Source organism: Siniperca chuatsi, linkage group LG11 (assembly GCF_020085105.1).
Source record: "Siniperca chuatsi isolate FFG_IHB_CAS linkage group LG11, ASM2008510v1, whole genome shotgun sequence".
Taxonomy (NCBI): domain Eukaryota; kingdom Metazoa; phylum Chordata; class Actinopteri; order Centrarchiformes; family Sinipercidae; genus Siniperca; species Siniperca chuatsi.
The window spans coordinates 12,022,367-12,049,337 of record NC_058052.1 but is presented as its reverse complement, the minus strand read 5'-3'; the positions used below and the strand labels follow the sequence as shown (position 1 = coordinate 12,049,337).

Below are 26,971 nucleotides of genomic sequence, written 5' to 3'. Positions count from 1 at the left end.
AGTATAGTTTTACTGGTTCTTCTATTTCAATATACAGGAACGTAAAATATAAAGGCAGTAAAGCTAATAAAAGGCACTGACTTTTTATTTACATTCATTTATGACTATAGTATGCAAAGTCTTTTAATGTAAGCAGCTTAGCGAACTAGCTTGCCTGGATCCCCTCGGGCTGCAATGGATAATCTGAACTTGGAAGGTCAGCTAGGCTAACTTTTAAACTACAATAGCTTAAAGCAATAGTTCAACATTTTGGGAAACATGCTTATTTGCTTTCTTGTTGAGAGTTGAGAGATAAGATTGACACCACTCTCACATCTATCTGCTACATATGAGCAACAGCAATAAGGGTCATTAATATTTTTGATCTTGTGAAATGATGTTCACAAATAACTTCACAGCCTGTAGTTGTATATCACCGTTTGTGTGCATGTGAAAAAAAATTGCATGCACGTGTCTGAATGTGAGAATGTGAAAGATTCTCACAAATTCAAGTTTGTGAATCTGTAAAAACTTTTGTAGCTGTAGAAATATTTTGTGTATGTGTAATTAAACTTTGTGCAAGAATATTTTCAACTGTGAGGTTTCACAAAGTCTGAGTGATGGGCACACAAATTTCCTATTATGTGTATGTGACACTGAAGTTACAAGCTACAAGTTACAAGCACAAATTTTGACCCTGTTTTTACACCTGAGCTAACTAGCCAATCAGCACATTGTTCACTGACCATCCAATCAGAGGAAGTCAAATTGTCCAATCAGGGGGCAAAAGGTTACAACGCACAGATGTAATTATCAGACCCACATGACTCCAACACATGATATCAAGGAGGGTAAACCCAGAGAGGAGTGTGTGAAGGCTGATTTTTACACAAGTATGTAGAGAGCCCCACTGTTGTTAATTAAATTCTACAGCAAGCAGTAGGAGCTTATCCTGTTGTTTCTCATGTACTCGTGGTCACGATAGTTGCACATAATATCCCATGGAGTTTACGATTGTGGCAAATAGCAGGTGTTTCTCTTCATAAAACAAACAAACATGTTTTGGTATATAGTTGTAACTGTGTGTTCAAGAGCCCTGATCAATTTAAAACCAAAAGAAGCACTTCTTTTTCTTCCAAAAGTGTTTGAAAATTCCTCTGTTTTTATCACCTTTACTTTGACAAATTGGGATTATAAATCTGTTTGTTCCCTAATGCCGCCAAACTTTTAATCTCTTACCTTGCCACACATGGAAGGCAATTAAGTCTAACCCTAGCTCCGGCCTATGAATAGAAGGATTTTCAATTGCATTCTGAAGTGATGAGAAGCACAGAGAACAATTAAGTCCAGACGCAATGCCCCCCACTCCATCTAGATGTGCTATCGATCAGTATGTGGTCATAAAACTTCCACTAAATTAATGTCGGCCCCACAGCAAAGACTATCAACTTTCTAGTCTGTCTTTCTTCCTGTTCCTCTGGCCTTCCACATGCAAGATTAGCTTTTGCCACAGTTACTCTCTTCCTCTAACTCTCATTCTGCACATTAGAGTGATATTCCCATTGGGCAGCATCACAATAGGTACTTCCAATGTACATCTGCTACCTCTGTCAAATACCATACACAGGAGATTGGTCTGCGAACAGATTTACACTAGCAGCTTGCATTATGATATTTTTTGACAAGGGCATCTGCCAAAACATCAGTCGCGAACTGTGTGATGCTCTGGGACGCACACTCCCAGAGCAGAGTATCCCTCTCCTTCTGTGATCACTGAAGGGGATTTGACACCAGAGCTGCGGGCTCCCAGGGTGGCAGCTGTCTAACACCGTATCCTGATTAATATCTACATTCAGAACGATTCACACACTCTGCCAAGCACTCACCACATCTCAGACAGTGTTGCCGTAGATAAAGAACTGGATCCACTGTCGCTGATACAGGACTACTTTCTCATATTACTGTTCAGCCAACTCCTTTTAATGACACCAATAATATATTATTTTTCATGCAACACCTTGACAGTCTGTTCTGTCTGGCAGCTCAAAAGCAGAGGGCAGTTGGACACGCTTTTGATATATCTCTTTCTCTCAACCTTGTGGCTTCACAGCGCATGTATACAGTAGGATAATGTTGGTGCATAAGTGATCCCAAGAGGTGAGCTTTGAAACAGACTATTATGTGAGCTATCTCTGGCCCAAGCTCACCTCTAGATCATCCTGTATATCACTGGAGTTTTGTCCCACAGCAGTCCCTATCAGCCGTTGAGTGACATCAAATGGGTAAACTTACTTATTGCCATGCTTTATTTCTCTTACCTCTGGTAACCATGGAAAGTTAGCAGTACCATCAGAGCTTATCACCCAGCAGGACTCAGATTAGATCATACTGCAGCAAATTGAATCCTCCCCCCTGGTTCAGGAAACCAGTGAGGAACACAAAGGCCCATGATGCTGCAACACATCTGATCTGTAATAGGAGGCTGGTTCGGGGAGTGTGCATACACTCAGCAGCAGGGTTCTGACAGCTGAATATCAGTGAGACTACGATTAGAGGCACACATTAATCCACCTATCTTTGTAATGCCTATTGTGAAAATTGTTAAACAAAATAAAATGTACCATGGGCTTTAGCTTCCATGTGACTTCACCTCACCTTCTTAGACAGAAAAGTAACAAATGGTGTGCAAATGGTCTGCATAATGACCTAACGTGCCTTTAAGGGCAATTCTGATGTTATAGAAATACTGTATAAATCGTGACATTTAGCTTAAAAGAGTCCTGCATTTTCTGCAAAAAAAATAAATTGTTCATTTAAAGGCCAGGATGAAGTGTTGGTCAATCATCTGGAGAAAATATAGACGTGGGCTCGGTTGTGTGAAAATAGCCTGGTGAACAGTCGAGATGGCGGCTGGTGCTGTTTTTTAAAGCACCAACCTCAGATATTATGGTGAAAGTTAATGGAACAGGTTGTTGCCGAGCTGCATGGGGTCAGATGGAACGGATGTGTCTTACCTATCTGCTTCATTTCGTTGGCGTCATGCAGGCCGTTGATGGAGGGCAGCTGCTGCACGGTGAACCATATCCAAGGTTACATCCTGCAACTGTCTTTGTCCCTCATCATTTGGTTTTTCTCCTCTGAGCGTTCCTGCTTTTGCTGCTAGTCCTCCATATTTGTTCAAATTAGTGCATTTCTAGTCACCAAATCTAATTGACTTATAACACTCTTTGGTTGGAATAAAAAACTAAAGTTGAAAAACAAATATAGAATTTTAATTCAAAATAAGTAATGTGTTTATTTGCCATATATCTTTTGACATATGATCATTTCTTTCACAGTAATATTGTCAGAGCACTGAGCCTTGGGTCCAAGCGTATTACTTGTACTACTTACTGTATCATTTACCTAGAATTCCACTTGAATATTAAGCATATTAATATTGTTGCATTCTGTTAAAGGAATAGTTCAAAATTGTGGGTAGTTTGCTTATTCGCTTTCTGTTCGAGAGTCATATGAGAATTCTTTCTCATGTCTGTACCATTGGCATAGGCAGAAATTGTATTTTGGGTGAGCCAGTACAAAAGTGGGTGGGCCATCTTTTCCCAGAAAACAGTTGCACAGCACTGTTAATTTACCATTTTATTGCACAAAGTGGCAACTAAACATAAACCCAAACAGCAGAGAAGGTTTTAATATACTGCATGACATAGCATACTTCAGACAAAAATCGCACATGTAACGTATCTCTTGTGCATTCATTGCTGCTATTGTTGCTTCAGTACCATGATCAGCTCAAGAATAACAGCAAATGCGCAAGCAGCTGTTATATTACACAAATCAGCAGTAAAAGGAAATCAACCGATGAAAACACCCAGCTGAGTATTGTTTGAACAACATACCCGTCTATTTCTATTAAATCAACCACATACAATGCAATCTGATTGAAATTTTGCTTCTGTGCGGAAAAATTATTGACTAATTTAAAATAAACAATGTTGCCTATTAACAGTAGGCCTATACGGCTAATACACAGCACACCATTATTTAACGTGAAGCTGTGATGTCCCAGTTTGTGATTTAATTTTTCTGCATCAGTTCTTTCTTCTCTTAGCTTCATCACATGTTCAAAATCACATTCTGAATTGTCTCTAAACCGAGCAAAGCTCTCTTTTAGTCCCTCAATTAGATTAATGCAGTCAGAGACTGACAATGTTGGGCTTTGTAAACCCTGTGTGGCAAAATTGTTCGTCTAAAATAATTTTCCAAATGTGATGAGTAAAAATATGAACTTTTTGTTTGTATTTGTTGGAGCAGGGCTGTGCCTCAACCTTCGTTTGACCGCTGCTTTCACCACATAGCAACCACCATAGCAACCAATTACATTCTGGAGGCTTCCTACAACTTGTTTCAACTGTTCCGTTTTAATCAGAAGACAAATTATATTAAATATGAAGCTACCGTGAGCAGCCAGTTAGCTTACCTTAGCGTAAAGACTGGTAACAGGGGGAAACTGCTAGCCTGGCTCTGTCCAACGGTTACAAAAACCACCTATCGGCACCTCGAAAGCTCACTAATTAACACGTTATATCTTTTTTGGTCAATCTGTACAAAAATGTGTAAAAACAACAATTCTCCATTTTAGCTGGCTAGCTAGCTGTTTCCAGTCTTTGGGCTCATCTAAGCTTACCGGCTGCCGGTTGTAGTTTCATATGTAACATATAGATACAAGAGTGGTATCAATGTTTTCATCTAACTCTCTGCCAGAAAGTAAGCATATTTCCCAAAATATCAAACTATTCCTTTAAGTATTTATGGGTAAGAATGTTGACTAAATGCTCAAAATATAAATGAGATAATAATGTTTTATAGGTTGATATACTGTTGAAAATGGGCAGTGAAGTGGCCAGGATATGATAGCAAATGTTCAAAAGTTTTATTCTAACTGATGTTATAGTTTATAGTTGTTCAATGTAATACATTTTTTAAAAGGAATACTCAGTGTACCATGTTAAAATGATACTCCTTTAATTGTTACTGGAGAACAAATCCCACTATGCAACATGCTGAAAAAAATGATGAAGGAAAGCATAAGGAAGTTTTTCTTACTCTTGATTTCAGAATACACAATGTTTCTCCTCTAAACTCAAAATTCTCTGATCCCAGCCTCATGTTTTTTCTTAGCACACAGTGCACAGAGTGATATATTCTAACATAACATTCGGTGCATCAGTCAGATGTTTACCTTTGATATGTTTACACCTTTACCTTTTCCACCATTCCACCATCATTAATTATATAACATGCAGTCGTGTGAAACGTGATTTGAATGGAAGAAATGGGCTCCTTGTCAAATGCAAGTACACACCAGCAGCCTCAGTGAGAGTTTTGGTGTGCGCACCTTTCTACATTTCACAAATAATTTCTCCGTGCTTTTATTCTCAGCTCCAGTAGCCTTTCACTGTGGATTGCCCATAGGCAGGTTAAGGTTAATCATATCTAGTTTCTTCCTCTCTCTGTGCTCTCTCATCTTTTTTCTATCCCCAAGCATTCTGCAGTGACATTAGCAGCTGCTAATGTGTTTGACATTTGTTTTAATAGATTTAATTTATGGGTGGGGAAACAATACATAGAGTAAACCAATAAATCAAACAGCAAATGAATACTCTCTTTAACCCGATGGCAATGACTGGAATGCACCCAGCCAGGAGGGGGGAAAAATAGAGTAAATTATTGTTTTAAAAGTAGCTGTGAGATTAATGAAACATTAAGAGCACTGTGCTGGCTTAAGAGGTCACTGCCCACATTTAATAGGTTATTCAATCATACCCAGCTGGAGCTCTGTCTGTGTTCATTCCTTCCTTTGCTGAACACAGTGGCATGCACCTTGCATGCCAACAGATTGCCGCTAGCAGAGATGGTTTAACAAATGAAAAACCCTTCTGAAGACTGGATGCCCACTGAATGTGATCAGAGCTCATACCCATCAAACAACACTGATGACCTTCAAGCATCATGCATGCTCTTTTACAAAACACATTGCTGTTATTATTGCATACTTTGCCAATTTATGCAGACAATCTTATGGAATTTTCCCATTTTTGTTTTTCTGCACTCTTTCAGGGAGGATTATGCCGTCCAAGTCTTCTTTCTACATTCTATTTTAAATGAAGTGTGTTCTGAGAGAAAACAGGATTTCACACTCACTGTCAGGCTTTCTCTTTACTGATCTCACCATATTTATATTTTCAATTATTTTTATTTTTCTACCACACATCTTTTGGGTGTGCTGACATTGATGCTAACACAATGTGTCTGTTTATAAGTCTAAGTAGGGCATGAAAGACTTTGCTTTCCCAAGAAAATAAAAAAAGCTCAGCCAAAGGTCAGTTATGGTAATTGTATAAGTAAGCTGGGGCTTCGAAATATTACCCAACAATTCACGGCTGACCAATCAGTAAAAGGCTTTCTAAAAGACGCACTAAAATGCTGCATTTTTGTTTATTGACTTCTTCTAGCAACAATATGAAAGACCTCTGATCTGTGCACTTACTGCTTTTTCTGAGCCAGAAAAATAGAATATTTGTCATATAATGTTGGCCATTATGTTGCTTTGAAGACATGAAATAGTCTCCAGTAAAAGAAAAACAACAGCTTGTACAGAAGGAAATACTTCTGTGTGGTTGCTATATGTGCTAAAACCAAACTCTTAATAGGTTATATTTCTTTCCAAGTATGAGCATAAAAAACATTTGTGATCACTATTCTTTGGGCCACTAGTTTGATTAAAAATATATTTTTTTTTTTGGATTTCATATGCAGAGATATTGGAATTACTAACAAATAGAGTGCCTTCACACTTCATAGGCACAGTTCACAGAACAGTTTGTGTCAAAATGTTTAAATAACCCAGTGTGAGTCTGTAGTTTAGATCTGATTATCTACTCACAGCAGGAGACTATTCAGCTTTTGTGCAATCTTGTGAACACAATGGAAAGCTCCTGTGTAGCTATAGGCCCACTGTATATATTTTTTTCAATTTTTCAATTTATTTTTATTTATATAGTGCCAATTCATAACAGAAGTTATCTCATTGCGCTTTTCCTATAGAGCAGGTCTAGACCGTACTCTTTATAATATTATTTACAGAGACCCAACAAATCCCACAAATATAGACCCTAAGAACATGTAACCTGACTCTTTAAGAATCTAGAAGAGATGAACTCCAGATTTGTAGCGTTCAAGCCGAGTAAGCTTAGCCCTCTTCTTTCATCTCGCCTCTTTTAGTGGAACCCCTCTGGGTAAAGGCTTAAACTGCACCATACCTGCTACTGGGCTAATTCAAACACCTTTTAATAATTCTCACTTGGACCTCATTTCATGCTCACTCAGCTCTCTGTTCATCATCCACCATCGGCATGAGCAGAGCCACTTCAGACTCACACATGCATGCTGTCATCAGGCACATTGCCAGCATGTCACAAGTACAGGATGGCTTGCATCACTTCTCGAGGACACTCAGATAATTAAAGAGGGAAGAGGGATTTAATAAGTGTTTTGGCTCTGTTGCAGTTAATACAGTGACCTGTCTGCAGAATGATCCCCAACTATATGACGGCTCTGACAGCTTGTGATTATGGTTGGATATGTGAAGTAAGAAGATGGTATAACATTAATCTAGCTGAATAACAGCAATATGTCACTGAGCATGCCAACTAAGCCTGGGTCGCTGTGAAGGCATCTCACAGCCACACCTCCTTAAGCTCTCAAAGATGCACAATGCACTGCTCATGTTTATCAACTGCTGCAGGTTGCAGAGTTCACACAAAATCTCTTTTCATGACCTTCTTACTAAAAATAACTTTGCCATGGTGCATCCATTTATGAAAAAGCATCATCCATGTGTACTCTACAAAACTCCTTCGACCCATTATCACTACCACTTAATGAAAGGTCAAGCCCATGCCTGTTCAATACATCCTAAGTAGTCCTGGTTGCTCCATTACCTCTCAACAAGCCTTACACGCACCTGAAGTAACCCCTCCCCCGGCTCCACTATCTGTGTTTTCCTGCATCCGTGGCCCCCTTCAACCTGCTCACCCTGTTACAAATTACCAAACAAATGAACCCTCTCGCTGGAGACAAATGAGGAAAAATAGTCTTTGAAGAGGACCATTTATTCAAATTCTGCCTGACAGTGTGGAATCTCTGATCCCATTCCTCTCCTTGAGAGCATGTGGCGAAAAGAAGTTAGGCAAAAAGAAGGGGAATCACATCAGGCATTTCACAGGCTTTTAAATGACAAGTTCCATTGCATGAACACTAATATCTCAGAGAGGAGAGCGCATGTATCCATGCTGAAGAATCCAGGTAGAATTAGGAGAAAAGATGCTGTCAAATAAACAATGCAGTAACCAGAACATTGAAGCCAAACCAATCTGTGTTCATGTATGCAATTCCTGGCCAGGCTATTAACTTTCTTGACAAACGTTTATGGATCAGGGTCGTACATAAGATCATCTACGCTTCTTTGTTTACGGTTTTCCTTGTGCATTTCTTCTAGAGAAATCTCAGCAAAAGGCATGGTGAAAGCAAATGATTTGTGACTAAATGACTGAAACAAACTGTTGTCCTTGTGAATAAAACAGCAAGGACTTTATGATTGTCTGGATGTGATACTGTAATTTAAGTCTCGCTCTGGGATGAGACGGAGAGGAAAAAGTTATTCTGGCAGCTTTTACACAACTGCAATCCTTCAAAAGTTAACCCCCCTGAGTTTACCTCTATCTAAGTACACCCCCGCTATGCTGCCATGAAGCTAGGCGCCACATTAAGGTCATTTTCCCCATGTCTAATTTTACCCTTGGGTACGCTCGAGTAGAGCGTATAAGAGCAGCCATTATTTTAAAGACTTGTTTCAGGCGCTATTTCTTTCTCAGTTTATGTGCCTTCATTCTGAGGTGATGGAGTGCTAATGAACAGACAGGCAGAAGCATTTTGACTGAGGTCTTATGAGGCTTTCTCGAAGGCCTTATGTCTGCCACATTGACTGAACCCAACTTGAGGGAAAGCAGGGCAGGGTGCACAGCCAGACTCATGAGTAACAAATGAGCCACATCATCAGGTGTATCAGTTCATCTTAGGGACTAGGAAAGATCCCTGCATGCCATCAGGTGGCTGTTTGAGAGATACTGCTGAGACTAAATGCAAGCTAATGAGCTGTAATGAATGCTTATCTTTTTTGGACAAAACATGGCTGTGTCAGCACTGTGCTAAATGCAGTGTTAATCCTTTCAGTAGTGGTCACCACTCAGCTTTCTTTAAGATATTGAATTGGATTTTGCAGGAAAAGATTAGAATTTTGGCTAAGATCTTTCTGTGTAAATGTAAAATTGAATGACTGGATCACATAGCCTACTTATTTTACTTTTTTCCTTTTCCAGTAATGAAAGAAAAATTGTGGTCAGTTGACTGAGGGTTTCCCAATGACAAAGTCTCTGTGTGAACACAGCCTGTAGGGAGCCAATCAACAGATCCAGGCAAGAGGAAATAACAAAGCCCAGAGCTGGAGGTGTTAGATCACAGAAGGGAGAACAGCACACCACGGTACTGTTACCACATGACTCACTCCTGATATAGCAGACTGAGGCCGCCTGCCTCCTGAACTCTTCCGACTCTGTCACCTTGCTGTAGGACTCAGCGGAGGTCTCATATACAACCCTCGAGTGCCACATCGAGAGCTCTCTCCTCCGTCAACCTGTTACGTTATCTACACGTTCAACTTTTTGACCCCGAACAAAGGATAGATAGCAAATATGAAGGTAACTCACCATTAATGCCCGCACAATGGCTTGCTGGGGAAGAGCCGTGTCAACCAGTGGCTTTTGCCCACAAGGCGAGAGCATTCTTCACACCTGTCTCCAAGGATAAGTGGGCTTGTCACAAGCAGAGCTAATCTGTTGCAACGCTCAGTCACACTCAATCCCCCAGTGGTACTCTCTGCTTGTCCTTGAATGTCTGCTGGCATTGGAAGCATACTTGGGCCGCTGATCAGTCTAACCATGGTGGAAAACATGTCAATGAACGGCAGCAGCCTCTCCTCTCCTAGCAGTCAGCCTAGAGACCTTTTGCCCTTTACAGTTTACACTTTTTCATGCCCTTTAGTCTGGCATGAACAAGATCTACCTAAAATAGACACATGTGCCATCTGTGTCGGTCATTATCTAATATTACACCATTCAAAGCCGTGTTTGTCTGAAGATTAAGCTGTCACTCAAGAAGAGAAATGAATGCAATCAAAAAAGTACTTCTGTCTGTAAAGCCATCAACACCAAGTGAGGCACAAAAGAGAGAAACAGTGAAGAGAGCTATCAGAGACATAAGAGCACTGTATTATAACTTGGACAGCATTCAGAATATGAAGTGGCATGCTGATGTGCAATCACTTCCCTATTCACTGGTGGAAATGATCCCCAAAAGTGTAGCATGCGCTCAGTGTAATCTAACATTTAAAGTTCATTATTGTGTAAACACTGGGTAACACTGGGTAATAACAATAGTAACAATTGTTGCGAAATAGATATGAAATATAGTCCAAAGAGGGAGCATGTGTAATGTTTGCAAATTGTTTGTTGGTTAGTTTTAGCTCCTTAACTACAAATAATGCATACTTAACTTTTTGTTGAACATGTTCAAATGCATGCTGTGTAAAATCAAATTGCAGACTCTTGAAACTGGAGTTGTCTTCCATCACAGTAAACATCAAGTCTGCATTGTTCTCTGTCAAGGAGGCATTATCTTTGCAGAGTTTAAAACAGTGCAGACTTACCATACTGCATTTCCAAGCAGCGATAATGTAACATTGACAAAATTCAAAGTAGTATTGATGTTCACTGTGATAGATTCACTCAAAGAGTCTGCAAATATTATAATATTGCAAAGAAATCAATGGAAGCCAATGGATGTCTGGAAAAATTCATCCAAAAATCTAAAACAAATTAGCATGGTTTGCAGAATGGTTAACTGTGATGTATAGCATATATACCACGTATGTATATGTGATTTGTAGTAAATCGGAAAAAACATGCAAACCCATTGGCATGGCACTTTAAATTGGAATTGCAGTCGCTGGTTATATTTACTGTAATCTGACGGACAGGTACACCTTCACCGAAAAATCCCAAAGAACTGTCTTGCGTTTATTTTGTGCTTGTTCGACATTGAGAAATTGCAAAAAAAAAAAAATAGTGTGTAGGATGGGATGTGCTGTATCATCTTATTAATTCTGCCTGTCCTTCACAGATCAGGGAGAAACAACCTTTTTATACAACGAGAACAAGACGTCGTTGCTCACGCTCAGAGTAGTTAGTCTGTCATAAAATAAGGATTTGATAAGATGACAAGGTGATTATGATGAACTTCAATAGCAGCAACATTTTGTTTTCCATGTCTTTTCCTTTTGATGTAAGATAGAATAGCGAGTTGCTCTCTATTATGGATACTGAGTTCTAGAGTTACTTGTGTGGATATATTACTCTGACTGGCCAAGATCAAAGGATTGATATAATGAGGAGACAATGTCATGGTTTTTGTTTTAGAGTGAAATGTTTTTTTAAAGCTGGTTTGATAAAAATAAAGCTGAAGAATGCAATTGTTTTCTAACAACCAAAATGCTCTAGAAAAAAAGTAGTGAGAGAAGTGGGACAGCAAAATGGGACGTGAGGGACGGCAGGTGTCAAATTAATTTCAATAAATATTAAATACCCTTTTTATTTAAATATAAAATATTGACACCTGTCATTGTAAATGTAAAATCAAATTACTTTGAATGAACATGAATGAATATTTCAGATGAATATTGTAGTTACTAATAATGTATATGCCATTAGTTTCTGTTCATGAGCTCATATACCCATCTCTTAACCAAAGTTTAAGTTTCAATATATAATGAGCGTTCATTCAATTGGTACTGGGGAGAATAGCGACCCCAACTGAATGATAGTCTAACTCTACAAACTGTTGGGTAACAAAAGCTTTAATGTTGTAGAATATATACGGTACTGTAGCTCAATGAACACACTGTAAACACACCATAAGAGCTAAAGAAGGAAAACAAAAATGAAAACATATCCATCTTTTAATATCCTCCTGACCACAGGTATTATATATTAAATATCAGACTAAAAATGTATTTTTATACTCCAACAATAAATTACATTTTTTACCTTAACTTAACAAAATGAATCTCTGATATTGTGCTACAGGTAGACATACTTAACTTTCAGCTACAAACAACATAAAGTTTGACAAAAGCAGTCAGTGCAAAACATACATGAAATGCAGCTTTAACCCCATTTAATTTCACCAGGTAATACACACCTTGATAGTACAGCATTTCTTGATACTAACTAGTGATGTTACATTCGCGAACGATCAGATTCTTTTCAATGGCCCTTTGGTACGAACGAAGGGAACCAAGTCGTATTTGGAAAGAGAGGTTCTTTTTATCGTTGTGCCTACACCCTCTACTAGCAATTGACCTTCAAAATGAAATCTCCAGTGTTCATAATAATTAATATTTAATATTTAAAGCTAGGGTAGGTAATGTATTTCAGAAGCATTTGTTGTTATATTTGTTGAAATTCTCTTTACATCCCGACAGCAATCAATAAAAAAACAAATGCTCTGGGGAAAGAAATTAAAAATATCTGGTATCTGTGGCTGTTGCAATCCTGTAATAAGCCCTAATGAAATGATTGGCTGGCTTACCTGCCTGTTTACCTACCCACCCACCTACCTATGCAGCATATCTTGGCAAACTAGAAAGTTAGCTGAATGTCGGTGGGCATGTCATTTAATGTTACCTAACACATAAATCATGGCTGGAATAGTGTTGTGTGGCTCGGTCCGAGGCACTTTGTTTGTTTCCTATTTACAGAGCCAGGGCTGTGTCCAAGCACTGGATTTTTTCAGCGCACACACTAAACGGACAGCTAGCAGACCGTGAGGAGATATTCGCTGAAATTTGACAAAAAGACGTGTATTGGATTAGAATCGCATACCCGACCATTGAGGAAATACCTATGAGATTAATAAACGTGAAATGTACTAGACCATACTAAAGGTCATTTAAATGGAGTAACAAAGTAGTTTATACAGTATATTGCTTCAGAGTACAGGATTCCCATTGCGACAGTATATTCAGAGCATCACTCCGTAAGAGTGTTTCAGCACTCTGTGGCCAAGGACAAGAAGCAGAAGTGAAGTGGAATACTGCAAAGCTTGCAAAATACATTTAACATAACTGTCCAGTCAACACAGAGGAAATATTTCAGATCTACATGTCAACACAGCTATTTATGTTTCTACTGTTATTGTTAGTTTGTCCAGTGTAAATGCAAATCGAAGCATAACATCTTCACGTCAACATAACTATGATCTGAACCCAGCTGTAAAATCCTTCAAATATTTTTCGCCCCAATCCAGCGGAACCAGAGTGCTTTCATTTCCAAATGTTAGTGTTGAGTGTTTGGATTTTACAAATGCAACAAAGAGGGCTTAAGCAGAAATGATGACTGCTACAAAAACACACAGAGAGATGTGCCAGGAGGACTGAATAATATCAGGGGGCTGACGTGTTTTCAGAATATGCTCCATTGAATGGCACCATTTCAGAACAGAAGTGGGGACAGCCTTTGGCAAAATCTGCTGAGTCAATTGAAGAATTGTTTCTCTCTGAAGGATTTAATTTCGCAGACTATGTGATACAGTCATGCTGTTTGGATATATAGTGAATGCTGGAAATGCGGTCTGTTCATTCATGACTGTGCTGTAAAACACGTAATGATCTGCGAGCTTTTAACTGTGCTTCTTAATGAATCATTATCACATTAGTCTTCTTGTCAGCTTTGCTTCTGAATTTAGCAAATCTCTATCTTACAGAATATCACCTTTCACTCTCCCATATATGAACAATTACAGTTCAGTGAATGTCATCCGAATCAGAATCAGAAACACTTTATTGATCCCCGAGGGGAAACTCTTTTGTTGCAGCAGCTCACTATCATGTCAGTGCACACAGGAATAGAAGTACTAAGCAAAAAATATAATACACTATAATACAGGTCAGATAAATTAAGTACCAAAATAAGTGTGAAATACAAAGTGGGTTTACCGGTTGATGATAATAATACGGCATAAAGTAATAGTGCATGAACTGTCAAGTTAAATGTAGCTTATTAAGATTATAATGAGACGGAGGATATTGCACAGCAGTAATAGAAGTATGAATAAATATCAATAATTAGGGAATTTTAAACTGAAAATAGTATATTGAATAATCAGAATAATCTTCTGCAGGAATTAAAATGTCGGTAGGCGGTAGATTAGGTAAAATGGCATGTACTTAAGGCAAAGTCTACGAAAATGTCCAGCTCCTACATTCATTGAAATAGATACTTTAATTTCATCAGGGTGCTGCATGAATCCCTGTGTGGCATTTCAATATACTTTGTGGAGTAATATTGGATTCTGTGACTGATAGTCTTTAGGAGTTTTTAGAAAATCCATGAAATGGGGTATTTGTGTCTCATTTAACTGTGAGTTTTAGCTTGCATACCCATGGGATTATTAAAGGCTTTAAGATTCAGATTCTACTATTTGTATATACTTTTGCAATCTAAGTTAGACAAAAAGAATTTGACTGGGACCCTGTCATCCTCACCATTATATGCCATTTTATTTAGCATCATTAATGATATACGTTGTTTGTTGTCTCTTCACTGTGTAACTGCATGCTCTTCTATTAAGCAGGAAAGCCAATCCTATCAGCATCACTCAACATTAAACTGTGATATTGATCCACACATACAAAGAAGAAATGCATTAATTAACTACCATAAATCTAGTAATAATAATAATAATGATAAAATGTAAAAGATGGTGATATTAGTACATTTGTGGTAATTATATCTCTGTCTCCCTTGCAGCCAATCCCACCGGCGCTGGACCGAAGGGTTACCCAGGCACGTCGGAGGTCTTCCGGGAGTCCAGCAGCACGACCGGGATGGTGGTTGGCATTGTAGCTGCAGCGGCACTGTGTATTCTCATCCTGCTTTACGCTATGTACAAATACCGGAACAGAGACGAAGGTTCGTACCACGTGGACGAGAGTCGCAACTACATCAGCAACTCAGCGCAGTCCAACGGCACCGTCGTCAAAGAGAAACCAGTCAACACTGCAAAAACCTCAAGCAAGAACAAGAAGAACAAGGACAAGGAGTACTACGTGTGATTGTCAAAGCTTTGGTCTTTGCCAGACCAACTTAAACATTTATCAAAAAGACAAATCAGGACAACATGTGTACAGTATAATAACAAAGATGAACATTATTTAGTCATTTTTTCCTATAAGACAAAGCTCTGAAAAGTAAATATGAAGAATGAAAAAATAACTTTATTTAGACACAAGCACTCAAGACAGTGGAAAAAATGTACTGTCCAGAAAGAGACTGATGGAAAAATGGCTCTGGCAACCAGTTGAAAATGAACTGGAAACATATCTAACATGTCAACCAAACAACATTAACCCATCTGTGACTTGTTTCCTTGGCCTTGATAATGTGATCTAACTCCCTTGTTTCGGGTAAACAGAGGAGCACAGATGCACTTTGCAAAGGGATTCCGCATTACAGATTTAATGTTTTCATTTACATTGCCTGTGTTTGTGTTGTTGAGACTTTTTCTACAGAAAATGACACAATGCATAAAATAAATACATACATACAATATGCCAAACATTTACTGTGGATGAAGAGAAAAAAAAAATCAGGTGACAGTGAATTCAGAGAGAAAAAAATCCTTGATGGAAGTGCTCACTGACGAGGCAGTGATGGCCGGCAAAGACTAATACCTGGCTGACTGAGCTGCCCCAGTGCGAAGATGAGAATGGATGGCAGTTTCTCTTGAAAGACTATGATTTAAAAGAAGAATATGTCCATTGTGCCAGTAAGAAATCTGGAGGCCTTCGTTTTCACATCATGTGAACTCAAAGGAGAGTTTCCTCAGAATCAAGGGGATGTCTCAAACGTGATCAATGGGGAGCCATGCACGCAAAATTATCTTATTACAGTACATATGTTTATATACAGTAAAACCACATCTATATGTGCTTTCTGGACTGTGACAAAGTGGTGTTTTATAGCCTGTTGTATAGATGATGCAAACTATAACTGCTCCTCAACCATTTTGGAATAAAACTTAAAAAAACGGACAAAAAGAAGACATAAGTGTTATTAAGTGTTGCTAGACATAGAAGATTTTATGAAGACATCAGCTTTTTTTCCAGTTGGATAATAATTTGATTCCCCCCTGTTTTTACATGTGTTCCTATATAGTTTTTATACAAATGCCAACCTGAGATAGATAAATCCCGGACCAGTAGTAGCCTAACCGTTCCCAAAAACTGCACAAGGCGTTGATAGCGTGGCATGACAACTTGTGTGGCTCTCTTTTAAGGATACTGGTAGAATCACTGCCTTCCTCCTCAATCCTGACTTACATGAGTGAGAATGAAGACCAAGGTTATGAGTGATGATGATGCTGATGATGGATGATGACAATGATTAAGATAAATTAACTTACTGTGTGTGTTTCCAAGTGGTATTATAAGATTGACCAATGTGTGCTTGGGCTGATGCAAAACCAGAGGAGAATAGCTCAAATAAGTCTCCGTTTCAACTGTTCTGTGTTTGTTCTGTCATTCTGTCAGTCAATTCTGCTTTCCAGAGACCTGTACTTGGAATGAGTATGAGGAAAATGACCATGAACTATAAATGATGATTATAAATTCTCTTTGTTTGCTCCTCTTTTATTTTTACTTGGGTGTTTTATGTTCAATTGTAATTCTTCTTGTACTCCACGTAAAAAATTAATTATAAAAACTAGTTTTGAAAAATCAAATGAATAAAATATTACCTAAGTGAACTTAAACCAGTCTATTGACAAAATGTATCAGAGAAACATGCAGGTATTATGATTTTCATTTTGTCATCAAGCAAACACTCTTTACATCATTAAAAGAGTACTCCACCGACTCTTCCTTGTCAAAACCTGGGGCCCACATTACCCACAATGCAACTCAATCGCAGACAGTTCGGTCAGATATTCGGGTGTATTATGCTAGTAACGGCTAATGTAGCTCTGAGTCGCTAGCCTCAAGCAGATGAGGAGTGGGCTACAGAGGTCTGGTAACCTCACTTCTTCTTTCCATCTATACACCCCCAGTTCTTCTTTCAGTTTCAAACTTACAGTCTGCAGACCCAACCAACGCTGACTCAGGTGACATCACTTGAGGATGTTTATCAGACTTCACACAGCTCCCTCTGGAGCCACAAAAGGCTTTGTACAACATTTTTCACATATGCAGTAGTACTCCCCAAGACCTGTAAACAGACTTTGATGTGCAAAATCGGCGGAGTTCCCCTTTAAGCATTAGTACTGACTTCTGGGGTTTTTAGCTGGTTCATCTCTGTTTATATATTATTTTGGTTCTTGGTGGGCCAACCATTCCATCTATTCATGCATTATATGATTTTTAGTACATGCTATATAATCAGTCCAGTGTCACATTCACACTAGAAGTTTAGGCTTGATTGTACATGTAAAAATCTACAGTGGTAGCTAAATTTTCCAAACAGGCTATCCACCAGGTTTGTTTTTTTTTTTGGTGCTTTGATCACCACAAGCTATAGTGTGCCATATAGTCCCATTATATTCAAAAAACACAGACAACTCTACGGCCGATATCTCCAAAACTCGGCAACTCACACTAAAACAATCTAAAATATGTATTTTTGGTTTTGGGATGAACTGCATTTTTTTACCCATATGATTTTGGTAAAATGAAATAAAAAATATGAAATAAATAAAAAATTTAACTTTGAAGACATGTTTAGGGCATTTTGAAGCACTATATTTATTACTTTTAAACGTATTTTAAACTCTGTTCTATAAAATTGAAGACACGTATCCAGACACCATGTTAGTTATTATCTCTAGATGTGCACCTTGTCAGATTAGGCACCGCCATACTCGTCTGGCTAAATTAACTTTGAGCACTAAGCTATTACTTGACTTTAAATTGAAGTTGCAAACTCTCAACCACACAAAGTCTAGTGATAGTCTGACCAAGGATCAGATACAGTACTTGACATTTAAGCATCACTCGACACACAGGGTAAATCTCTACAAGTGTGCGAACAGAGACAAAGGTAGCAGAAAGAGGTACTTCTATAGATTGATTAATCTATAGTTCAACTGAAACTTTGCTTCTCTTTTTTTTATTCAGTTAATTTGTCAGGGACAGTGCATATTAATAAACATTACTGTAAATATGCCAGAGTTAGCCAGAAGGCAAATTTTCATATGTAGTCCCTGGCCAGGTGTGAAGTTGGCAGCCGAAAGTCAATCTAAAAGCAAGAAACAAGTTTAAAACAATAATCATGATGTAAGGCATGTCAATTACAGTAAAAACAGAGCTCAGACGGATATAAACAGAACACAGACATGAGCAGCAATAAATACAGAGCAAATTACAGGTCTACAGAACAAAGACAAACAACACAAAAAACTCTCACTTCTTAGTTCACGTCCTGTATTGAAGTCTTGGTTTGATTTTCAGAAGGTATCGATGAACAGGAATAAAAGCACAAAGGTGTGACACACTATGAGCTGGACTTAAACCCATGCAGCAAACAGATGGTTTCTCAAGAGAGTCCACCCGACTGTCACAGTGCTTCATCAGCTGCTCAAGCAGCTTTCTAATGTGATAATGTGTGACATGTTACTGATCTCCATATGGAAATTCCTCTTGGCTGAGTCTGATCAAGGACACTTCAGCAGCTCACACAATATCACACATTAGGTCGCGATCAGATTAAAAATAGCAGTGTTTAAAAAAATGCAAGGTTCTACGTTGGTGTGGTGCTACAAGTACTGGTGAGAAGATGAAATACAATTGTGAAAGTCCCTGAAAATGTGCTTTCAAACGAATAAAAAAATAATAATTCTCAATGATATTAATAGTGGGGTGTGTGATTCTGGAGAAATCCAATATCGTGACAAATACCATGATATATAGGGAACAGCGACCCTGCAAGTAATGTAACTAACGTTAGCTAGGTTGTGGGTTAGCAAACTGTCGCCACAGTTGCTGCTGCTTAGCTAACAGCCAGAGAGGACAAGTTGGTTTCCCAGAGCAGCACAGCAGCTCCAGGCAGCGATACTCACAACTCTCCTGCTACTATAGCTAACAGCACAACAACAGCATATCTTGGCAAACTAGAAAGTAAGCTGAATGTCCGTGTGAATTTCTGCTTATACGTATGCACGGTTTAGCAGTTCTCACATGTTTTGTCAAGGAAATGCGATCATAACAACATCTTTTACATGAAGAAGCACAGCACATTTTAGTTTTTGAGGAGAAAAGGCTGCTTTTGTTTTGCTGCAAAAGCTCACTCACACTGATTATGTGTACATTTGACCTCATTTTCATTATGTTGAATGATTGTTATTTCTGTCAGATGTCCTCATGGGAAACGTTTAATCTCAAATTTGACGCAAATGTGACCGACAGGAGGAAAAACATGAAATCGTTAAAGTAATGATAGGCTGGAATACCAGTATTTTAGAGCAAATATGCCAACCACAACGGGTTGCCAATCTTAAGGGATTGCTTGAATATCCAGATAGAGGTGACAAAAACAATATTAAGACTAAAATTCATACATTAAACAACTAGTTTGACTATGGTGGTCAAAGTCTTGTGTTTCAGTTATTACATATTAGGATTGCTTTTAGGCACAATGAGGACAGAGGGAGATCCCTTTGAAGTATCTATCCACATGAATTAGTGTTTGTCCTGACCATAAATAGACAACATAGGACATCAAAATATTTCTAATAGGACTAATAATCCTCAGACGTCATTATAAACCCAATTACTCATATTCCATCAACAAAATTAAAGCAGTTAAGGGAAAATATACCTAAAACATATGAAAATACATAAATGATAAAATCATTTCTGTATAATCCTTGTGGACCTGCTTTCACGCTGTTGAAAATATAATGCAAAGGTAAACCATTTATGGTATGGGCATAAGAATTTGGGATCTGATCACAGGCCAGAAAAAAGATTGAGTCCAGGATGTTATGGAACTGGCACGTATTTTAGCCAAAATGACTGAAATAAAAGTAAAAGTAAAAGGACATTTCATCATTCATTCATTCAAGAGGCTGCAGCACTTCTACTGACTGTACAGGAGTCCCTTCGATCTCATGCACACCTTGTTGTCACATGAGAGTCACTGAGGTCACACATGAGTTGTACAGGTCACATGGCAGTCATGTGAGAGTCTTCAGATTTCAAATGATTATCAGTGTGAAATGTTTTGACATCACCTGAGAAAACATGTCAGGACAGCATTTTTAGGTAGCTGTTAAGTGGTATCGCAGATCCACCACCATCCCACCTTCACTCCCCCCTCTGTTCAAGGACAGTTGTTCCAGTTTCACGTTATTATTATCATTCCTCACTCCTCTTTCAAACCATCAGCATTTTCTGTTTTCTTCTGGCTGCATATGTATCTGTCTTAATGTATTGTTTTGGTTTTGAAGAGCACAAGAGTGCTGTGTTTTCTGAGGATGCTCCTGTGTTTACCTGGCTACACATGTAATAAATATGTTATTCATGTTGCTTTCCACTGAGTTCATCTTTTCCATGAAGATTTGCAGTTCCTGGATTTTTATCTTGACCTCCACATACAGCATCTTAACCAAAAGGCTGCTGGTCCCTAGAGGTAGTTTAAAGCTCTCCTTCCTCCATGTGGCACTGTTGTGGAGTGTACACTATGAGACTCCAGTGAACCCACAGTGCAGCTGTGTTTCTGTCTGTTCAAACCAGCCTTGTACTTTCAGTAGGTTGTGTTCAGGCAAGGTTGAGCAGGGCAAATACCTGATCTGGGCTCAGATCCATTTTGCTACATTATGCTGTGGCAACCATTTTTTTCATGGTCTACTTCCTCAGCAGTTCACATGTAATGTATTCTATATGATAGTACCCATAGTACATGTGATATGACTTGATAGTACACCATGTTTTCATCTGTGTCCAGTTCTAACTCTCAAACCTTGTTGATAAGATGGGTCTGTAAGCTCCTATCAATGTCCTACTCCGGTCCTCTGCCTCTGCTATGTTAATGTTTTAGCTGATTCAATAGCTGTGTTAAGATTTGCCACTGGCACATTTAACTTCTTGGCTACCAATTCTCTCTCTGTCTGGGTAAGTCCCACTGTTGTCCTTCCACCTCCAGGTTTACTCTCTGCCCTTTCAGTGTTACTGAACCGTGACAGTTAAGTGTAGAACTTTATTATTTGTCTCTTCTTACTCATGCTCTGTTGGGCTACAAGTAAGTGTGTATGTTTAGTGAATTCAGAAACTTTCCCTGATCTCAGTGGGGATCTTTGTTGGCAACATCTGGAGTATCTGGTCTTTTCTCTGCATTAGGGCATCAGTGGTAAAGTGGACCTGTCTCACACAGTGAGTGTGTTAGCAGTGTTACTGAGCATTCTGCATACTTTCATAGTGAAGCCCGGGCGTACACTGTTTGGGGTCCATGATGTTGGCATCTTGGAGCATTTAGGTGATCCAAGATTCCTGATGGTGCCTCTCTTTTGTCCAAACTGAAATATCTCAACAGCTATTGGATGGACTGACATGAAATTTGCTACAGATGTTCATGTCCCTCTCAGGATGAAATGCCATCACTTTGGTAACCCCCTGACTTTTATCACCATTATCATTCTATCACCATTACATGTTTCCAGTACTTTGGTTTATGACCAAACACCTGCAAAACTAATGACATTCCCGTCATCCTATACTGTACTTTGTGTTTAATGCTAATTAAAATTAAATCATTTGCTAGTTAGCATGCTAACACACTAAATTAAGATGTTGAACATTATACCTTCTAAACATGAGCATATTATGTGAGCATGTAATTTCTTTTTTGCATTCCTGCTCTATTCTCTGGGTGTTCACCCCAAAATGTGCAGCAATATATGAGCATGCTCAGTCATCCAGGTCACAGGACATCTAAACACATCTTTGGACCATTTCATAGACACAAAAAGTCTTACGCTACTAATGGAGTGTTAGCCCAACAATTATTTCACAGAGAAAATCAGAAAATCATGAGATTTTTTTAAACCTTAAAAAAAAATAATGGAATTAAGAGAGCAACTTAAAGTGAATAAAATATCTGACAGCAAGAGAGAAAGAATATTATATCTGTGTTTTACCACCTGTAAATGTTGTCAGCAGATTTATTCACTTGTTTCACAACAAGCTGGCAAAGCTGTCCACTGACAATAAATACTGTAATGCTCTCCATAACTTACAGTATATCTTCACCACGACACAGCTAGAATCTATAAGTCAGAGTGTTTCAAGGCCGAGCTGATCATGCTTAATGCATGTTCTGCCTCTGGGATGCTGGGAGGGAGCATCTCATGTCGTCAGCATGGAGGAATCTCAAATGAAATTTTGAAGGCCAATGCATTTGTGGAACACTTTCAGACTGGTGGGATTTTCCCCAAAAGTGAGGGAAAAGTTGAAAACTAAAGGTACCCTATGGTGTTTACATTGTAAACAAACAGGTTTTGTTTACATTCAAAATTGTTCTTGTAAAACATTCACAAAGCCTTTTTTGTGTGTTTTAGAACCTGCAATATATGCATCGACCCAAGGTCTTCTTCTTCATCTCTTTTACGGAACATTGCTGCCGCCAACTGTTGATTATATGGTATATGATGTATTGGCGCCCTAATCAAAAATGCAGAAATTGCAAGGAAGTGTCCTGATGTTTGTCCATACGAACAATATAAGGACCTGCTTATCGCAACAAGCTGCTGCTCTGAAGTACAGCACTGCTAGTGGTCAAATATCTACCAAGCTGACAAGTTTATCATTTCAGATATTGGACCCAGACAGTTTTTATGTTTTGATTGCATAGAGATCCTTAATGATGTAATTTTAATGTTGTTTTCCTTATTTTGCTCTCAGTGGGATGATTGTGCACTTTAGTTCTTTTCCACTAGCCAGCAACTCATTCAAGCCTTTTCCCCTCCTGGAGTACACTGTATATGCTGTACACAAACATCAGGGAATAATGAAAGAACACTAACAAGCTCACAGTTTTATTTCAGCACGCATCGTCTATGCCAATAGACTAAAACTTATAGGGTGGGGAGGTATTTTTAGCAACCTGCTTATCCTATCCTCTCATCCTTCCCCCTGCATCTCTCACTCTCACACACAATGTCTTTGTCCCTGTATTTTGCATTCATCTCATGCCATTTTCCCTCTCTCACTCAGGCTCTTTGCTTCTATCTCAGCTGGATATACCAGACGTCTCTTTAATTCGACACACTAATGTAATTCGCCTTCTCTATAATCATCCATTTTCCTGTTTTCATGCCCTCTCCCCGAACTTGAGACACGTCTTGTGGATTCTATTTCACAGCAGTACACCAGACTACATCAGTTTCCATTTCATTTATTCAGTATTTGTTTAGAAAGCCCATGCTGGTCTGCAATGAATCAACATTGCTTAATAGAAGCTACTCTCGTTGACCAGGTTAAAGTAGATATAATTACGCATGGATCAGAAGGTACAATTTAATATTAATGTTCCGAATCAAATGAAAATGAATCGGAGTTCATGCAGCAAAAGTGTTTAGTCTTACAAGATTACCAAGGAGCATTCATCTTACAGGCACACAATCTAAAAACAGTGCGCTCACCCAGAACGTTCGGTGCATCTGTAAGCACCCATTTAGTGAGGCTGCCTAACCACAAAACAACTTCTAACTTTCTGTAATGCTTGGTTTGAAACTGTGTTCTTTTTTTAACATTGCAGAAAAGTTATTGTGCTTGTGAAACACATTCTGTTTTTAAATGTTGAAATTCCAGCTGTTCTTTAATACCTAATTACTAAATATTTTCATGGTGATTGGGGTTGTTGCTCATTGCCTGCATTGCCACTGAAAATCTATCCAGTTTTTATTATATTAAGAGATACTGTATCTTATGATGTTTTTTTCCATAGCAAATTTCTTTAAATAGCTTGAATATTACAACCTTTTCTTTGTAAAGAAGATGGGAGCTATTTGAAGTTTATAAGTATTATTGTGTACAAACTAGCCTTAATATCTACTTTATTTTAGAGATTACAGTTACTTGAAGCATCTCGGTTTTGTATACAAGTTGTGACTGATCCCAACGTCCCAATGTGACCTCAGAGAAACTTGGTTGGGTATCAGATGTTTCTGGAGTGGAAAGAGCATAGATCAGAGAAGCAGAGCATTGCCATAAGACACAAACATTTGCTCCCAAAGGCACACATGGACATGAAACTGAACCCAATTTCTTTAAAAGTGTAAAATGTTGACAGCCAGATATTTCTGCTCTTATGATATTTTGCTAAATGAATGAGACAGAGCAATGTCTCCAAACTACTCTCAAAATATGTTGATTTATGACTCGTGCATGCTTGTAGGCACATCCCTTTAACAATACAGTACAGAGAAGCAGAAAAGGAGCAAAAGCCTTTCAGTTTCTTCAAAGATGAAAAGAAGTTGTTTTCCTCAATGGTATTATGTTAGTTTCAAATGATTCATTCTTTATTTGCAAACATGTATTGTTCAGTATGTTTGTTTTACGTTTTATACCATTTTCTCATGGCAACGGTGCAACATAAAGCTTTTTATTTGCCCAGCATCTTGCATTACTTTATGAGATGTCTGATATTTTTAAATATTGGACACCTCAGATCATGATAAGACGAAAGACTTTCATTTAAAACTGATATAAGGGAAGATATGTAAATTAAGCCTGGATGTGATAATTGCATCATCTTATTATGCATTAACATGAGCAGGTACACAATTTAATCCAGCTACCGTATGTATTCTTGGAATTTCACCTACAGCAGTGATAAATAAGATGGAAATGAGAGACAGTTAACTGTTACTAGTAAAAATAAATCCCATATAGCAGTGTTAATTACAAACCAAGCCTTTCCTTAATGTTATGTAGCAAATTTAAAAGGAAAGCATGGTTTTGCTACCTAATTCCTTCTCAGAGGAAAGATTATTTTCCTTTATAACACTTTCAACACATTTTAACCTCAGCGCGAATGAAAATAAGTGAAGCATTGTGAGTCAGAATTCCTGGCAATCTCAGTGCCGCCTCCGTCCTGTCAGCATTGAGCCCCGAGTGGAGGGGTTAAGGTTGGAGCTCCAGGCCAAAGCCAGCAGTCGAGAGCCCGCCCTCAGGAGACGGAGTCAACATGGCAAGGGCACCAAACACATTCAGGATGCATAGGTGCCATTTATCATGGTTGACAACTGCACCTCTCAGTGCCATTTGGGTTTATTACCAGTACATTTCTCCCCACATAATGATGTTTTCCTTAGCACTTGTCCTCTGAGACCAGCTTCAATGAAAAACTGCAGTGGAAACATCAAGGTGACAGTTTTCGCCCCTCTTTTTCTCTTTTATATGAAGTTTGCTTCATATGACTTCTAAGGACATGGAAATAAAACAAAGAGGAAGTGGAGTTTCTTAGTTTGGCTACAAGTTGGAGGACATACCTGAGGATTTAGGCTGCATATCAGCATCCATGCAGCAGGGCCTTAATACCTTCACACACTGGTATTCAGACCTCACTCATTTCTCCAAATAGATATGTGCTCAAAATACTCAGGAATTTTGATCCACAATAACTGCTTTGGATAAACGAATGGAACAAAAAATTGAATACTCCCTGTACTTAAATCAGCAAACATCAGCAGACATTGCAATGAAGTGTTGTAATTGACTCTTGGAGCTGTAACCATATTACCTATATCTGCTCCCTTTACTTCTTCCTCAAGTATTTGTGTCCTTCCCAGAAATCCCTTTTCCATTTCGATGCTGGCTGTATGTGACTGGAGTAAAGTTATATCAATATTTGGTATTGAATACTGGGTATTCTGCTGGATAGAAGGTATTGAAAAGATTGTGTAAGCAGGTCTAGTTATAACAATATGCACCTGAGTTCAGTACTTGTTTACTTTATGAGTTTTTATCTTGAAAGAAAATCTAATATCCAATAAAAAGTAAACTTTTACATGAGTTTTTGCAGGTAGGTGGAGGGAGCTGCAGTAGCTGAAACAGTGAGAGCCACAGCAGTGACAACAGATGTAACATGTCTTGTTGCTACACTGCATTGCCTACAGAGGACTGAGGTTACTGTCAGTGGAAAACAGGTAATCTCTGCTTGCCTATAATAGGATCAGTGACTTAACTTTTGAATATGTGTGCACAATATTTAGTCTATAAGAAGTTTTTGCAATTTGATTAGACGTTCTTGCAATTTGATTATGGGCGATTTGATATTTACCATGTTGAAACTGAAACTTAAGTTTTAGATACCTGTCAGGGTTTCTGCACTGGAAATATCTCAATATGATGTCACTTATGTTTGCCCATAGTTACCTACAGGAATAAAATACATGCAGTGATAAGGAATGCTGCATTCAAGAGTAGCCACCAGTATTATGGTGCCACTATCTGGAATCAATTAGACAGATCTACACAGGAAAAAAACTAGTCTGCAGGCTTTCAGATAGAAACTGAAATCTGAACATTGGGGCACTGATTGTCAGACTGCAGATTCTTGCTAATGTTCGATTTGTTATTTTGCATTATTGTTTTATTTTATTTATACCTCCACAAATTATTGATTAAACACCACAAACTATCAATGATACAACAAAATATACACTATCCACATTTTAAAGTAAGCATAAAAAAAAAACATAAATCATTAATAGCAGCCTCAAGCTATTCTAATGGTTGGCTGCCAAAAGCAGAGCAAAGCTGATGTTG

The 26,971-nt window shown here is 38.4% G+C and overlaps 1 protein-coding gene across 50 annotated transcripts in view; it reads left to right on the top strand.

Moving 5' to 3' along the window:
• Positions 1–16,827, top strand: part of LOC122884291 (neurexin-1a) — a 252,116-nt gene extending 235,289 nt beyond the window's left edge. For all 50 annotated transcript variants that reach the window (XM_044214026.1, XM_044214039.1, XM_044214027.1 and 47 more), the window contains one exon: positions 14,964–16,827. In XM_044214026.1, the coding sequence (XP_044069961.1) occupies positions 14,964–15,268 (305 nt within the window). In that variant the 3' untranslated portion in view covers positions 15,269–16,827. The remainder of the gene's footprint in view (positions 1–14,963) is intronic.
• The last annotated feature ends 10,144 nt before the right edge of the window (positions 16,828–26,971 follow it).